This window comes from Larus michahellis, chromosome 2 (genome assembly GCF_964199755.1).
Source record: "Larus michahellis chromosome 2, bLarMic1.1, whole genome shotgun sequence".
Classification (NCBI taxonomy): domain Eukaryota; kingdom Metazoa; phylum Chordata; class Aves; order Charadriiformes; family Laridae; genus Larus; species Larus michahellis.
The window spans coordinates 49,950,791-49,967,330 of record NC_133897.1 but is presented as its reverse complement, the minus strand read 5'-3'; the positions used below and the strand labels follow the sequence as shown (position 1 = coordinate 49,967,330).

The 16,540-nt window shown below is 39.4% G+C and overlaps 1 protein-coding gene across 3 annotated transcripts in view; it reads right to left on the bottom strand.

The window, feature by feature from the left end:
* TRAK1 (trafficking kinesin protein 1) overlaps window positions 1–16,540 on the bottom strand; it is a 109,450-nt gene that overhangs the window by 79,378 nt on the left and 13,532 nt on the right. For all 3 annotated transcript variants that reach the window (XM_074575259.1, XM_074575262.1, XM_074575260.1), the window contains exon 2: window positions 8,270–8,562. In XM_074575259.1, coding sequence (XP_074431360.1) covers window positions 8,270–8,562 — 293 coding nt within the window. The remainder of the gene's footprint in view (window positions 1–8,269; window positions 8,563–16,540) is intronic.

The window sequence follows — 16,540 nt, the reverse complement described above, 5'->3', positions numbered from 1 at the left end:
GGCAAAGGAATTCTGGATGAGAAGTCCAGCCCATGGAGAAGAATGAAGCACCCAAACAGGGATTCTCATCATCATCATCTCTATATAATATCATGTGTTAACTTCAGTTATCTGTCGTTTCATATTTTAATTCATATAAACATCTGCTTATAAGAGCAAGGATAGGAGCTGAAAGGAGAAAGACTTCCAAGAGTTTGCGTTTCTTCCCCTCTCACACCCTCTTTCCCCTAAACAAATCCAGCTTCATAACTGGAAAAGAAAGTTTCCCTTCTCCCCAAAAATTTTAAAGGATTTGTGCAAGGGTGGAGAATCTGCACAGAATGTAATCACAGTTCTTCCTTTGCTACAAAGGAGGACTGGTACGAAGGATCAGATCGTTCAATATTATCCAAAAGAATAACGTTGTGCAGGAAAAATCATTACATTGACCAGGCTGCCAGCTGAAGTGGAAGAAAAAATGCTGTTCCTTCAGTTCTGCCACGGCAGACACTGGCCAAGCCTGTCTGTGGAGTGGACAAGCCACGGAACTGTCTTCTCAGATAGGTCACTGGGCTCAGCCTACAGCTGCATTTTTGGGTACAGAGAGCACTAGTATTTCCAGCACATTACCTTCCTTGGTAGGAAATTCTACTTAAATTTGGCAATTGAAAGCATATTGAAGAAGTAAGCTGGGAGAAAACCTGGCTTAGCCAAACACGTCAAATAAAGATCCTGACAAAGCTGGGAATATCTAAACTAACAAAGATAAAACCACTAGAAACTGCAGTTCCAATGTGAGGAATGTCCTTGTTTATTAGGTTAAAGTCTCCTTGCTTTGGTTTTATCCTACATACACATTCCTGCTGAGTATAAAAAGGTGAGACGGATCTTGGTGATAAGAGGCCATTAAACTATTAGGTCCCTACTGTACATTAGGCCATAAATTTAAATGAATTTTGCTTCAGTATGGAAATGTTTCTCCCTGTAGATAAGTGTAGCCATATTCATGCTTTTATTTTTACATTAAACAGAAAATAAAAGGAAACTCCACCACCACAGCTATTCTTTTAGAGCAAGAACAAAAGCTATTCATGTATCAAATGCATGCTGGCAACGCTCTGTTCAACAGCAGTAAGAATAAACACATTCATTAATGACTAGAATCTTCCAGCTGCCAAGACAGACTGAGAATGTCTCAAAAATCCATTGATAGATCACTGAGTACGGAAAAGCCTGAAAAGCAATTGTCCTGCTTTTGCTTGTTGTTCAGCCCAACTACAAAATGTGCCAGCCCCTAAACAATGGCTGTCAATGAAGCTTTAGAATCACAAGCAAAACATAATTCTCATGTAGCTTGCTCTTTACAGATGTTGACTTTAAAATGGAAAATTTGTTGATTCGTGGACACATACACATACATTGAGGGAGAAAGGTAAAGCTGCACTCATTTAGCATGTTATGGAGGTGAATTATGGAATAAAAGTATTTGTACGTATTTAAATACATCAATAATCAAGCGTAGCTTTTTAGTCTTCCAGTACTAAAGTGCACCGCAACAGGAAAACAAAAAACATAAAATGAAAAAACACCCTGAAAAATTCACCAGCCATCTGCCTTCAGGAGTTCCTTCTCCAAAGAACAAACCCAGAACACTGATGAATACTTGCTGCTCTCATTCTGTCCTACCCCAAATAAAGTAGACATTTAGGAATGACAAGTGTTTCCCTAGACAAGGGAAATCTAGAAACAAATTTAAAAGATGTCCCACTGAACTTCAGCAATTCCCGCAGTTGATTTTACAGTGATTCTAGAATTGACAGTTTACACTAAAAACCATACACTCCTCTTCCTAGTACGATATAAGTAAGCAAGAGGGCTGGATAAGGAGCATAGCAGTAGCAGCAGAATTCTGCTTAGAGAAATAAAAAATAAAAAAATAAAAAAAAAATCACAAAAACACCCCACCAAACAAAAAAAAAAAAATCCACCAAAACACAAAAATATATTATTTGAAAGAAAAAAAAAAGTATGCCTGGGATACAGACTAAGAGGTAGCATTAACAACCTGTCACAGGAGAGGAATCAGGAAAAACACTAAGTTATTGGCAAAGGGTAAGAACTGGAAAATAATGGATGGGAAGCAGCGGGGGGAAGAAGCAGCTGTGTGAAGTTGACTGAGAATCCACCAAAGCCATCCAGAAAATTCAGAGGCAACGATGCAGCAGGCATAGACAATAAGATCATTTTGTTAGAGTATGCTGTACAGAACTAAAGTCAGACTCATAGAATAGTTCCAGTCATGCTGTGGGAGCTATCTCATTTTAATAGGACTAGCATTTCTGGCATACTTTAGAGAAAGAAAGAGTGCTCAGAATTTAGCAATAGCTGCTTATTGGAAGTGGCAGGAAAGAAGAGCGAGAAGAGACCACAGTTAGATCAAGCTTACTGGATGAAACTGGTGACAGTAATAGCAAAGTAAATGGACTGAGGTAAGAGCCCATGTTTTCAAACTTTTAAAGAAAAGACTGCAAAAGCTTGGAGAGGAGAAGGCTGGGATGTGAAAATGACGGAGGTTTTTCAAAATGGGAATGAAGAACAGTTTCACCAAACCCTGCATAACTATAAAAACAAATACTGGCAGAAACCAGTGGGAGACTGGTTTAAGTACCGCTGCACACAGCCAGCAAAAACCATGAACTTGCATGGTAACACAATCAGCAGATTCAGAAAGGTTTTCAACAAAGTCACGGACAAGGTCCAACACTAAGTAGACACTAAAAGAACAAGGCAGGGACATACCCTCTATATCCCTGCATTACAGGGGTACTTCTGCTAAGAATAAACTACTGAGAGTGGCTGCGCACGTGCTCTCCATATCCAGCCTCTGCTGTTGCTGGAGTCAGAAACACAGTCCTGAGCCAGCTGGTCCAACCCAGGAGATCATTTCTCATGTTCTTCATTTGAGTTCCAGCTCCACCAAGCAGTATCTTACACCTCTTCTCTCATACCAACAAAACTGAGAAAAACATGGAAGTACCACCCCAAAAAAGGAACTGAAAAAGAAGTAAGTGCTAGAGCAAGTTTATGCCATGTAGGGAACAACCACTAAAAGAGAAAGGTAACCACAACAGAACTCAGAGAGGTTCCAATAGAGGGAAGCCATTCAAAGCTGTTATTACTTTATCAATACTTTTGTAACCATTTAGTGCTTAGAGGACAACCACCCAGCCTGTAACAGGTATCAAGCACAACCAGAGCAATCTGTTCAACATTCTCAGAATACCAAGCACGCAAGATGTGGCAGTATCTCATGCACCCAAAGCAGGACAGCCGCAACTACAGTGTTTTCTACTGTAAAGCATTCTAGCAAAAACCTGTATTACCAAAATCCTTAAGGAGTTACCTTGGGACAGTCACGTTTCATCAGACTTGGAACAGAAAGAAAAGAAATTCAGCCTTTCAAACAAAAACATGAACTTAGAAGGGGATGGTGGAACTGGAATGGAAATTCTATAGGCCATAGGCACACCCTTTAAAATTGACTGCAGGAAAAAATAGTCAGAATTACACTGGTTATCTGTGGGATCAGTCAGCCATCAAAATTGGCTGAGGTTGGCACAAAGTGGTAACATTTGATGGTAGAAAACAGTAGTTCTGGTTCATATAAGAACATAATTAAAGCCTGAATAAAGATAGAGGTGGGATAAAAAAAAACAGAGAAAACTTTCTGCACCTGAATATCTTTGTTTCTAGGAGATTATGTGAGGCTTGAGAGCAAGAAAAAGTTGTTTTTTCTGGATGTTATGACTACCCATCATTGCAGTAAGGTAGAAGTTACACTATCTGCAAGGTCAAAAAATACCAACTCCTCTCAGAGATACCTCCCAGCTGAGAGAAAAAAAAAATTCCATGGTTTGACCCATCCAGTGATGTAACTTTGTGTTTTCTTTAAAAGAAAAAAACACAAAACGTAAAACAAAAAAATACAAAACAAAAAAAAAAAACCTTTGTGTTAATTACAAACAAAATAAGACACAAAACACGTTATCACCACAAAGATTTCCCAAAAACCCTCAGGGAATTGCCCAGAACAGGACAGCCAGAAAACACATTCCTACATGCATTCAGAAAGAGTAATTGGTACAGTGAACAAGTGAATCATGCAAACTAATGAAGGAGCTAGGCAATTTAAATCACAGTCCATTCATTCTCTCATTTTTCAGAGAAGCATGAAGGAAACCTACGTGGCATATTAAGCAGTTAGCTCTTGAATTACAAAATATATCATGCCAAAATGATTGCCAATAGCAAGTCTTCAGACATGAGAAAACAGACTGAAAGCTAACTTACTGAAGATGGCTAACAATACTGTGTTGCACATGTTTTAAGAGAAACAAAGGGAAAAAGAAAGAAACCAAACCCCAAAACCTCTGGCAGACAGACATCCGTCACAAGAGTAAATCTAAACTTCAGTGGTATTTCAGACTTCCATCCCCACTGTACTCTCCATTTCCAGAAGGACAGGATTTGTCTGACAGCAGTTGATGGACAAGGAAAAAAGGCAATCAGACTAAGAGGCTTTTATAATTCACAAAATTGGACTATTGAGCAACTCAGTAATGCTACGCTTCATCATGTCAAGATGACAGCCCTTCCTGCTCTACAAAAAAATGAGATGGTGGGTGTTCGACAGAGAAGGAAGCCCCCAGACCCCAGTTGCCATTTCCATTAACGCCTGACTGGAAGTAGCCAGGTCTGCACTGCAATTAACAGGAAAGACATGGACACCTTGAAAAGCCCTTCGATTCCCTTTCTAGCAAGAGGGACACTAGATGGTGCTACATCCGTATTCCTATCTTCCTCAGATGAATGGTTGCAGAAAGAAAAAGAAAAGTTCAAAGGAAAAAACAACCAGGACAAAATGGTGCCCCACACATGTAGTGGCAGCTTGACACTCCATGTCACACGGTGCTGCCCCACTCTCCACCAACCTCAGGACCCAAGTCTCCTCCTGCCCATTTACCTGCAGGAGCTCCACAAGTGACAGCTGTAGAAACTCTGTTAAGTCAGGCTACATTGAATTTGTCTATTAAATCTTACTAATAAAAGCCAAAATTAAGTAATAATTACCAAAAAAAAAAATAATCTACTACAGCAGTTACTGAACCCATTTTCAGGTTTACTACTATTAGTTTTTAGAAAATACATGCTCTACCAGTAACTTTTTTTTTAATTACATCTCTTAAAACACTCACAAATAACTTTTTTTTCTTTTTTTAAATAAATTGATTGTCCTATTTCATTTGCCCTTCTATCCTCAAATTAGCACCGATTCAGAAGCATCTACTTGCACAGGCGTTGCACTTCAGTTGTGGCAACTATGAGTTTTGGATTGCTTTACTATTAAATTCAATGGGAAAGTCGTTGTCTTTTAAGGTGCTGTCCCCCACTCAGAGATAACACTGGCTTAAAGAAACTTTTCATCTCACTGGTTTTTGTCACCCAGGCCCACTTCTGCAATGCTCATTCCCTTGGTTATGCCAATGTAACTGCTTTTAGGCCACACTGTAGAACAGATCAGAGGTGCGACTTAGCTAAAAAAATAACCCTCATCTCCCCTCTGCCACAAAAGCCAGGGAGGGATTCTATCCAGACCAGTTGCTTAAAATACCTCCAGTTGCACTCCCACAGAAATCTGCACAAGCACAATTCTGGGGTGGTTTGGGGACAGGAAATGTTTAAGCCAACCCTGTATCCAGGAAAACATGCTCAGCACAATCAGAATGTGCAATCCACCCTCGTCTACATTACATCTGCTCTCAGGTCCCAGAGAGGAAAAACTGTGCTGCTGACAGAACACCAGAGTGCCTCTACTTCCAGCAAATAGAAAGGGGGGGGGAAGAAAACAGTAAGAATTTTAAATTCTCTGAGCACCAATGTCCCTCTTGAAAGCTAAAAAGCAAAATGTGCACATCATATCATTTGTTCTTAGGCTTAAGTTGTATCAGAGTCAACTCCAATTACATTACCATTAGGTGGTTACGTTTCAGAAGGCATCGCCACACAGCACTGTGACTCAGTTTCCCAGTTTTTTCTTAACTGTTCAAACCCTTATTTGCAAGAATTTTTGCAGATGACTTTTACAATAAGCCCTAGGTGTTAGTCTTAGACTAAAAGAAAATAGATTACTCTGATTGATGAATTTGAACATGTCTGCCTTAGGATGAGTCAAGGCTTGGCATCAGAAGAAGAATTATGGTATATGCAGACTTGATAAGAGCAATTTCTTTCCCACTAAATAGCTTACAAGTGTAAATAGTGCTAACCTGTCAGTCAGACCTACACAAAGGCTTCATGTTAAAGCCTCCTACAACCCTTATTCCTCTGCTTGTTTCAAGAGTATACACTGCATACCAGCAAGTACCACTCACAAAGCAGAGATTTTACAAAGGAAGCACGAGACCAATTCCTAACTCCCCGTCTATGCCCTTTGACACCTTTAAAAAGCACAGCAAAGAGAGCCACCACTATTTCTACTGCAAGACTTACCATGTTGTCTCTAGGCTACAAACAGCACAGATTTCCTGCACCAGAACAGATAATTCATAAAAAAGCATTATAGAAGCAATCAGTAAACCACGCTTGGCTGACAACTAAGCAAGAAGAAAGAGATTTGGAAACTACATCAAGCTTGAAAGAATGTAAGGTAGAAAGACATGCACTGGCCTCCATTTAACAAAAACTACTTTTAAAAATCAAAAAAGTAAGACAGTTTGTCTTGCCTTTTAAGGAACCAAAATCAAGAAGGCATTTTGATTCACGGAAGCTGGTTGTCTGGACTTGGAGTCAGAAACAGAAAACTATAATATCTTCCTGTTAACAGGAGAGGGAGGGGTGGGGAGAAAGGACACCGACAACAGAACAACTTGCAAGAAAGATCCTTCTACAAGGGGCCTGGAAAACAGTTATGCTACCAGGAATGCACCTAGATAACAGAGTTTCCAGTCTACCTACCAAGCAAACACCTAGAGGGCAGTCAGAAGAGCAACCCATTGATAAACAAGTTCTAAACCCATGAATACAAGGGAGGAGGGATGGGGGGGTTAGTTTCTGTTAACAAAAAATTTATTTTACGTAGAAGCATACCCGACTGAAACTGACTTCAGTGTTAATCCTGCTGCTTGTCTTCTCAAGGGCATAGGGATAGACATGCAGACCATCTCTTCCCTTCTTTCTATCTTGTTTTTTCAGAATGCCAACCCTTAGTAACTACACAGCAGTTGGGCTGAGCTAAGTTAAGGCATACTACAAAAGTATCTGTTGACGGTCACCATTAACTAATTCTCTGACCTACAGACAATTCTAGAAATGGTTGGAAGTAACTGAGGATAAAAGGTGTCTGGCAGTCAATTAGAAGGGCTCCAGTCTTATTCCTATTTTTCTCAGCCCTCTCATTTGACCCTCCCGAAAACTCAGCTGACTTCTCAAACATTCCCAAAAGACCTTGGAACTGGCAAGGTCACTTTAAGCTAAAAGAAGCTTCACAGCTCAGCCAACAAACCATGCATTTGAAATGGAAACTGTCTGTCATTTCATAACCATATCCATGACTAAACTGAGTTACAGTGATTATTCAAACACAAAAAAATTGGGCCAGCTGACCACATCACTAAAAATCTAATTCTATTTAAAATACCACACTTAAACACATATTCCATTTATTTGTATGAACTCTATGATAAAAAGTCATTTAACCTTTCATGCAAGAATGCAGAAGAAGCTGTTCCTTACACATTAGTTCTGGAACTATAAAAGTTGATGTGACAAAAATGGAATGGTTTTAAGAAGCAAAAAGATGTACAGTCAAAACTTATGTACTGTTTCTCCCATCCCCTTCTTCCACAAAGCACTTCTTGTATCAACATAAAAATCTAAGTTATGTTGAATATGAGGACAACCATTCCATAATTTTAAGCTGCAATATTTCCATCCCCTCGTTCCTGACTTTCAGTTGGTTTATTTTCCAAACAACCTTCAAATGGTTCAATTTCCCAGTCATAAAAGTATAGTATCCTTGTTTAGTCAAGCCTATTTGCAAGAGCCTTAAACCTTACAAAGTGCTTTCATTGAAAAACGCAGATGCTTGTGAAATCACTTCTTAAACAAGAAAAATTGCACAGAACAGCAGTAGCATTGTCCGTGAACCAGGTATCTCCACCAACAGCTTAAGAACAGAAGTTTAACTATACATTTCCATATCCTTCCCAAGATAAAAGATTTGACTGCTTACCAGTAATGGTGCAGGCATCTCTGTACTCTCTGCAGTCTGGCACATCATCTTCCACTGCTTCACTTACATAGTGCTCTTCATGAATGCCTGTGTCACAGGCTAGGACTGCATGATTCGACAGCTCCGAAGGAGGCACAGTGGCGGCCAAAGTGCAGTCGTGCAAAGCTGTGGCGTCCAGCTTGGCAGGTTTCACAGGGTTGTACAAACTGCCATCAGGGGGACCAGCACTGGAGACTGGGTCTGGCTGGCAGAAACAGAACTCTTTCTCTTTGCTAAAGTTGGCTTCAGGAAGTCTGCAACACACAAAAGAAACAAACTTTCAATTCAAGCCATTCCAAACGGCTTAAGTCAGAATAGGTAATCTTCTTTTCCTTAAAGATTAGTTTAAACGTGACGAATTCAGCAAATACTAAAAACCAGTCTTCACAAAGCAGTTGCCTATCTTTGCACCGTCACGTAGGAATCTGGTATTCCTTGTACAGTGTTATTAACTAATGGCTGATTAAACATCCAGATTTTTGCCTAACCCAACTTGATGTAAGCATAGTCCACCCACCTTGGCTCATTTAGACCTTCTCAACCTTCTGGGAGTAAACTTCAGAGAAATCTTGCAAAGTTGTAACACTGTACCGGCACCATCTTTTCTTAGCCTGTTTTTCCCTTTCACCACAGGCATAAGACAGCAAAGAAATTATCTCCCCCTCTCAGAGGAGGGCTTGTTTACACAGAAATCAGAACACCACAACTGGAAAACGGATGGGCAATATTAACTCTGGGGAAATAAAAACCTCCTGATATGCAGAATGACATTTCATCAAGTCTACCTCAATTCCATACACTTGAATTTATGCATGGTATCACCTAACCTGGAAATAGTTCTCATACTGAGAGGCTCAAAATCTGTATTTTGTAATAGTCATAATAGCTAAAGGAACAGATCAAATGATAAATTTATGACACCCATACTCTCGTACAAATTGTACTCTACTGTGGCAGCTGCAGAAAGTTTCACTCGAGTGCTTTAACAGAAAATCTTATGGTTACCCCCAAAAGAGCATCCATTATTCCTGTGCTATCACAGTACATACTGAAAAGAACAATGCGGTCACTTGTAATGATTATTTTTAAAATGGTCCCCTTTCAAGTGGATCTTTAGAAATAAGAAGAGGGAGATTACTGATATTAGAAATTAGTTGTTCAAATGAAGTTGGAATCAAAATGCAAATCATCGCTTTCCCCTCTGCATTGAGGATAGAAACACCTTAAGTTATAAACAACAAAATATACTGGAAACGCATAGACTGGCTGATTAAAAGGCTCCATTTTTTCCTAGTTGCTACCGCGCATCTGTGAATCACATTTGTTTTGGGAAACTGTTAGATAAGTCTGTTGTTATGAACAAGGGCACGTCTGGGAGTAAGTAACTGAAAGTATTAACAGGACTCCTCGTCTCTTCTTGCCCTCCTCCCCATGCCCTGCCTTAGCAACTACAGGAAACCAGCGACATAACAGCACTGCCAAATGAAACAGCACTGATAACCAAAGTGTGATTTGTGTGTAAAAAAACTTCAAGTGAGTTTTGGGAATCAGAGATCTGGTAACCTTTCTGGACACACTGACATTCAACTTCTGACATACCTGATCACCTTTACTCATTTACCACTTTATCTCCCAGACGCTTCTCACCAAAAACACTTTTGGCCATAACATTGCAAAAGTTGCATTACAAGTTTGTGTTGAATGAGTTTCACCTCTCCCCCTTCACCCAGTTCAACATGCACCCCAGTGAGGTACCATGGAACAAGTTCTCCCCCTCATAAACTACCCTGGATCCAACAGCTTCTGCCTTGTCACTGTTAAGAACAAGTAAATACAGAGACACATGCAGAAACAAAAAGTCATTCCCACTCTTCTTTCACACAAGCTGTTTTACGGTTGGCACTTACAGAAACCATAAACAAGCAGAGCTTGAAAAAGCAAACAAGCAACAAAAACCACTTCCCTCAAAACTCACAGTAGTCAGTTTGCCTGGTCTGCTGCAGAAACTCATGCAAGATCTGCATGAGAAAATAAAGTTCTGGATAAGGGAAGAGAATTTGCCTTAATCTTAAAACCTTGTATCACGAAGGGAACAAAGCAGGCATAAATGTGTATGCCCTCTCCCTTTGACTTATTTAATATCCTCAATTTCAACACAGTGGAAAAATGCTGTTCAGACTCTGTCTATCAAACCCATAGAGGCACTGTTTGCACGGTAAATATTATCACCTAATCCAGGGGCACATACTTTTCCTTTAAACTTTCATCTCAATCTTCCTATTGCAGAAAAGAAAAACAAATTACAGTTGAGCAATATTTACCAGATCACCAAAACAGCCATGAAGAGAAACAGACGTTGTAGCTACTATGCCCATGAAATATGAAACATTAATATTATTCTTCAGTCAGTCACACCAATAGATACAGTATTCATAACAAGAAAATGATACAAATTGTTATTGCAGTGTTTCATGTTTACTCCTTCTGACATCCAAATAAATACACAATGTATAAGTCAGATTATGACTTTTCTTAATGAAAATTCAATGCATTTCATTCTTTGTACTGTGCATGTCAACAGCAGCCTGTGCACAGGATTTAAATAACTCTTCTACCTAATATGACATAACTCAGATTTTGTCACAGTGAGCTGTATTGCATCATTACTACCACTCTAAATACAATGACAGTTTGGGGCCAATAAATATTTTTTTTTAGGCCCAGGTCTGTTTAATTTGGAATGTCTGAACTTAATTTTTCAGTGTAAAACTCTTTGCAGAAAAAGCACAATTCCCTTATCATCTAAGGGAATGGTTTTCAACCAGGCCATTTTCTTCTCAAAAAAAAAAAACCCCACCCTTATTTGCACACTGTTTGTTAAAGGCACTCATTCAAAACTTTCACTGTATAAGAGCAATGACACAAGTACAAAGACTTGCTCCTGCACTCTTCCTCTGTACAAAACCCAGATTTTGGTCTAACCCAATAAATGCTTAAAATATGGCGCCTTCACGATTACTATCCGAAGAGCTTAAATTCTATATACACACCAAACACCATTGTCATCTAATAGTACATCTACACAATTGTTCAGACTATGTGCTGTAACTAAGACTTAACTAAGAAGTACAATGGGTATTAATTGCAGGGTACCTGTGGCAGCCCACATTCCAAAAGCCAAATTATAATTGAGCTGTGGTTAGCCAGCACTGCACTCCACTTTAAAAAAAAAGTTATCCAGCTGTAAGTACCTAGGCAAAGCAGTTCAAGGCTAACACATATTTACATCAGACAACAGCCAAGATTTGAGGGGTTTGAGGTAAAGAAAAAAAAATCTCCACATCAGCCAGCCATTTCCGGGTTCTGGCCATTAAAAAATGACTTCATTGTTTGTTTGCAGTGTGTTTTGGAGGAAGGGGGTTGAGTTTCATACACCGCATATTTCATACAAATGCAAATAAAATAAACCACTTGCTGCTTCACAACCATTTGAGACAAAGTTCTTCTGCATTCAGGATTAAACACAGTTTAACTCTCAATCTAAAGACACGAATGAGTTAAAGTAATCCTCGCTTCCGCAAAAGCGGCAAGAGACATGGAGCTATTCAGCCATGTGCCTTCCCAGAGCCCAGCAATGACAATAAATACATTTGTAACCTTGTAACATTATTCCCATCACCATCTTGGATTGCAGCAACAGCAATTCACTGTAGTCTCAAAAGGGCTGGGACTCCTACAAATAACTTGCCACCCCAGAGTCACAGGCTGCACACTATGGTGATTACTAACCTTCGAACAATTTTTAGTTATTTATCTAGCTCAGATTTTGTTCTTCAAATAACACTTTTATTCAGCAGTCAAAAGTGGCGGCTTGACTGCTGCAAACACTTGCAAGTTTAAAGAAATATTTCCTTAAAAGAGGAGAAAAATATCTTTCTAGTGCTTCCAACTAAAATCTTCCCCTTTCTTCCACGTCATCCTCTTGCTAGGCATAGTCTCATACTTAATTTAACTATTTGGTTTAGACCAGCAGCACAGTTCTGAAGCAAAACCATTTACTGTGAGACAGCTGGTTTTTCAGAACAACTTTGGTGCCCATGAACAATCAATTCCCCTTTGAGTAAGAGAACCTGAAAACTCTTCTCCAAGATGCACTTCAAATGCAACCTGCTGCCAAACAGGGACATGAGACCTCAAATAACCCTGTGGGCTTCATCACTGCAAGGTCATCTGGCACATACCTATGACATTTTCTCCTTCAGAAAGCTTCAAACTGCACAGGTAAGTGGGACATTCAGCCTAAGGTGACAAGCTAAATCTAACCTAAAGTAACCCACCCAAACCAGTAATGAAGATTTAAGTAGCTTCAGTGCCAACAACTTTGATCTACTCATCCATCCCTACTGACCAAATTATTTGCTAATTTAGACAGAACCTCAGGGTACCAAGGGACAGAGAGCACTTTCCACTCTTAGCATCTGCCTGGAGCTACAGAGCTCTGATCCTGTATTCTCATTTACTGATTTACTAATTCTCATTTACTAACTGATGGTTAAATACTTCAGAGGGTTTCAGGGTGCGCAAATTCCCTCCTTTAATGTACTTGCAAGAGTCCCACCAAACATGTTCTTCCCTGATTTGTACATTACTTGGTAAGTCCACTAACCTCTGTTTTACTAAGTCTGCTAAGTTTTACTAAGCTCTTTAAGAAGAGCCCTCAAGCTTTGATATTGACATGAAAAAACATTTTTCAGATGCAAAATGCCCCATGTAGACACTGGAGCAAATCAAAGCCAGTTTATATGTCTGTCTGATCTGTGAAACAGATTAACATGCTGGCCTACCCTCTGTAATTCAGGTACTTCAGCCTTCAGTCTGTGTTTTGCAAAACCATCACTGAATTGACCAAAGCAACTTAGTAAGACTTGCTTCAAGCATTCAACTTGCTTATTTCTTTACTAATTCACATTTTGCATCTACAAACGTTTGCATTTTTTTTTAAATTTAAAACCAATTTGTTCACTGAGCGTGTGGGCTCAAAAGCCAGTCAAAATGCCTACATAGATTTAAACACTTTGTCAGACCATAAAAAAACAACCATTTGCAACAGGTCTGGCTTTTACTCACACACACATATATACTATCACTAAACTGTATAAAGACTTCAGTATAAAGACTGAATTTGATCCCAAATAATTTACTGAGTTGTTTTAATCTTGTCTTGTATTGTATACCCTCTTATAAACCATAGGGTTCTGGCTTTTAAATACGCAGAATGCTAGCTGCTTAGTTAAATCTCTAGCTAGGGAGACATAAACAGTCAAAGTGTCATAGATGAACGACAGAATGTGACAAGCCGTTTATTTACCTTCAAACACTTTACATATAACATGAGAAATGCTGTACTTGTTTTTAAGAGATCCATTATTTTAACAGCAAATTAAAGGGACAGGCATCTTGGACCCTTATCCAAAGTTTTAATTACCCTGGAGGAAACACTGCCTCACCTTCTTAACAGTGCGTTTGTATCCCGTGACCCAGGCAGTCACACCAAAGCCATCTGCTATCTCAACATCACACAGACCCTTTTACTCAAGCCTTATGTTACATTTAAACTACATTCCATGTTTTGTTTTGGTTTTTTTTCCTTCATAGTGGGGTTAAGAACTCTTTGGCCAAATGCAATCTTCAGAGAAATATCAACACCCACTGGTTACTTCACGTGCTATGAAGGACCTTCTCAGGTATGCCTCTCAAAAAAGGGGCTTTTCTGCCTATGAAACCATTAAAGAATATTTTCAAGCTAAAGATTTGAAGGGTTTCTAGAATCACTTTTTACAAAGCCTCATAACCAACAAGTATTAAGCAGATGAAAGCATCCAAAACCAGAACAATACCTGGCTAGTTGCCCATGGCATGGCAAAGTCATTTAGACTAAAAACTTCACCACCAGAGAACAAAAGCCAGAATAGCAGCAGCAATAACCAAAAAAATGCTTAAATGAGAGTATAAACATGTAAAGCATAAAACCTTACTCTCAAGGTCCCCAAAGCTGCTGCTGTGACCTTGTTTGGCCTTGTTTGACCATTAACTCATCAATCAAGCCAGAGTCATGTTTTCTCAAAAAGCAATGCAAATCAAAACATCGCAAATAGAAAGCACAATAAAAGAAAAAAAAAAAAAAAGAAAAGAAAAGAAAAGAAAGAAAAACACCCCACTGTTCTCCACAAACCAGTTTCTCACCCACTAGGATTTGGCCTTCAAAAGGAGCCCATCAGTCTCTTCTCCCCTCAGGCCAAGGGAGAGTGGAAGCATACTGTAAGACAAGCCCTGGCTTTGACCTTCGCAGCTGTGAGCGCCTTTATGTAATGCTGCCCCTCTCCCCTCTGAAGTTCCTTCAGGCAAATATTGCAAGGTTCTATAAATAGTTCTTCCTTGTGTAAGCCTCACATTACACTGGCAGCTTTTTACAGCTCCTTCTCCTTTTATTTAATGTAAGCCACCGAATTTGCCCTCCCCCATGAACAAATAAAACTGAAAACAGTTAAAAAATTAGCACATTCCGTTTCCTGCAATACATCACACTACAGGCTGGGAGATCTACGTTAGACATGCTGCATACCTGTCTTGGAAAGGGAAAGCTGTTTGACCACCATCACTAGTCCAGAGCGTATGAGAAACTGTACATGCAGTCAAAGGAGGAATGCATCAGGTAACAAAACAAAGCTCAGAGGTAGAGCAATGCAAACTATAAACACCTCAGACATGTACTTCTCTTCACACCCATGCACGTGCAAGGTGCTCACTGAGGTAGATCAATACAAGACTGGCATGGTTCAATACTTGCTGAAGAGAAGGAAAGGATCTAATGACTTAACAAAACAACCCAAAAAGACCCAAGAAAATCCATCAAATCATTTGTGATTAGACTGCTGTTGTATTTAGCATGTATGAACTCCTGCCTCATACACAGCCAATACACAAGCTAAACTACACGAACATCAGCTTAAGTACATTAGCAGGTATGCTGCCTACCAGCTTATCTCCCCATACCACTAAACAAAAAGGCAAGTATCAAAGACTTGTCAAACAGTTCAGGTATGGGGGAAACTATTACACTAGCAGCAAACCAGGACATCAAACAGCACGGATGGGAACAGTGATAATAGAAACTTGAAAAGTGTTGCTTGTTTATAGACCAAAAAAGCATGAAACTCCCCACTTTTTTACTTCTCCATAAGCCTCAAAGACTTTCAAAAGATAATTAAGTGCCCAATACTGCTTTTCCACTAGTTGGACCACAATTTCTCTGAAATGCAGCAGAGAAGGTAACACCACTGCGTCTGCTCGAGTCCTGAACTCGTTTCCTATAAGAAGAACCAGTGAGAGCACTTGACCAGAAGCAGGACAGAGAAAAGGGGCACAAATGCAATAAACACACATGAACTAACTATGAGTAAAGTGAAAAGCAAAACAAAACACCCCAACAACCTACTGAACAGTGCCTGGGCCTAAGACAGCATGCAACAGGCAAAGATATTTAAATTAAAACACGTTACCATTCCAAGCCAAATCCCTGATCAGCCAGCCAAGATATACCTTCTTCCTCAGTAGACAACAGTAAAGAGTAAGGGAAAGCAGTGAAAACAGCTGAAAGACCATGCTAGAACGGTGGTTCCCCCCACCACTACTACTGTTTAAACAAAGATACAATTAACCTAATTGCCATCAAATTAGGGCCAAGAGTTTTAGTTAAGTAACCATAAACAAAAGAAGAGACTGACTAAAACCAGATATTTATCATGATTTAAAACCGGGGGTGGGGCATGGGATTTTAATCTTGTTTTGCATTAGTATTGGTTTTCTCCTATTACAGGAGGATTTTTTAAATTTCTCGCCCTCCACAATGACTTTTAAGAGTCTACATAGAGTTGGTATAATTTAAATTTTTAAAAATGCTGTTTTATGGGATTGAAGAAGTGTCATTATTTCAAATTTTAATAGCTGTCCTTCTGAAAGGATTTACACAAAATATCACATAAGAGAACTAAGACTGCTGCTTTCCTTTACTATTTCTTATTGCACAGAGACAGCGAGAGCAGGGGTGAGAGGACCAGCTGATAGAAAAAAGGAGTAAGATTCTTTGCAAACTGCCCTAAAAAAACCCCCACGCACCGTACCTGCTGTGTCCTGATACACTTACTTTCAGACTGAGTTTATTGCTTTGGACTA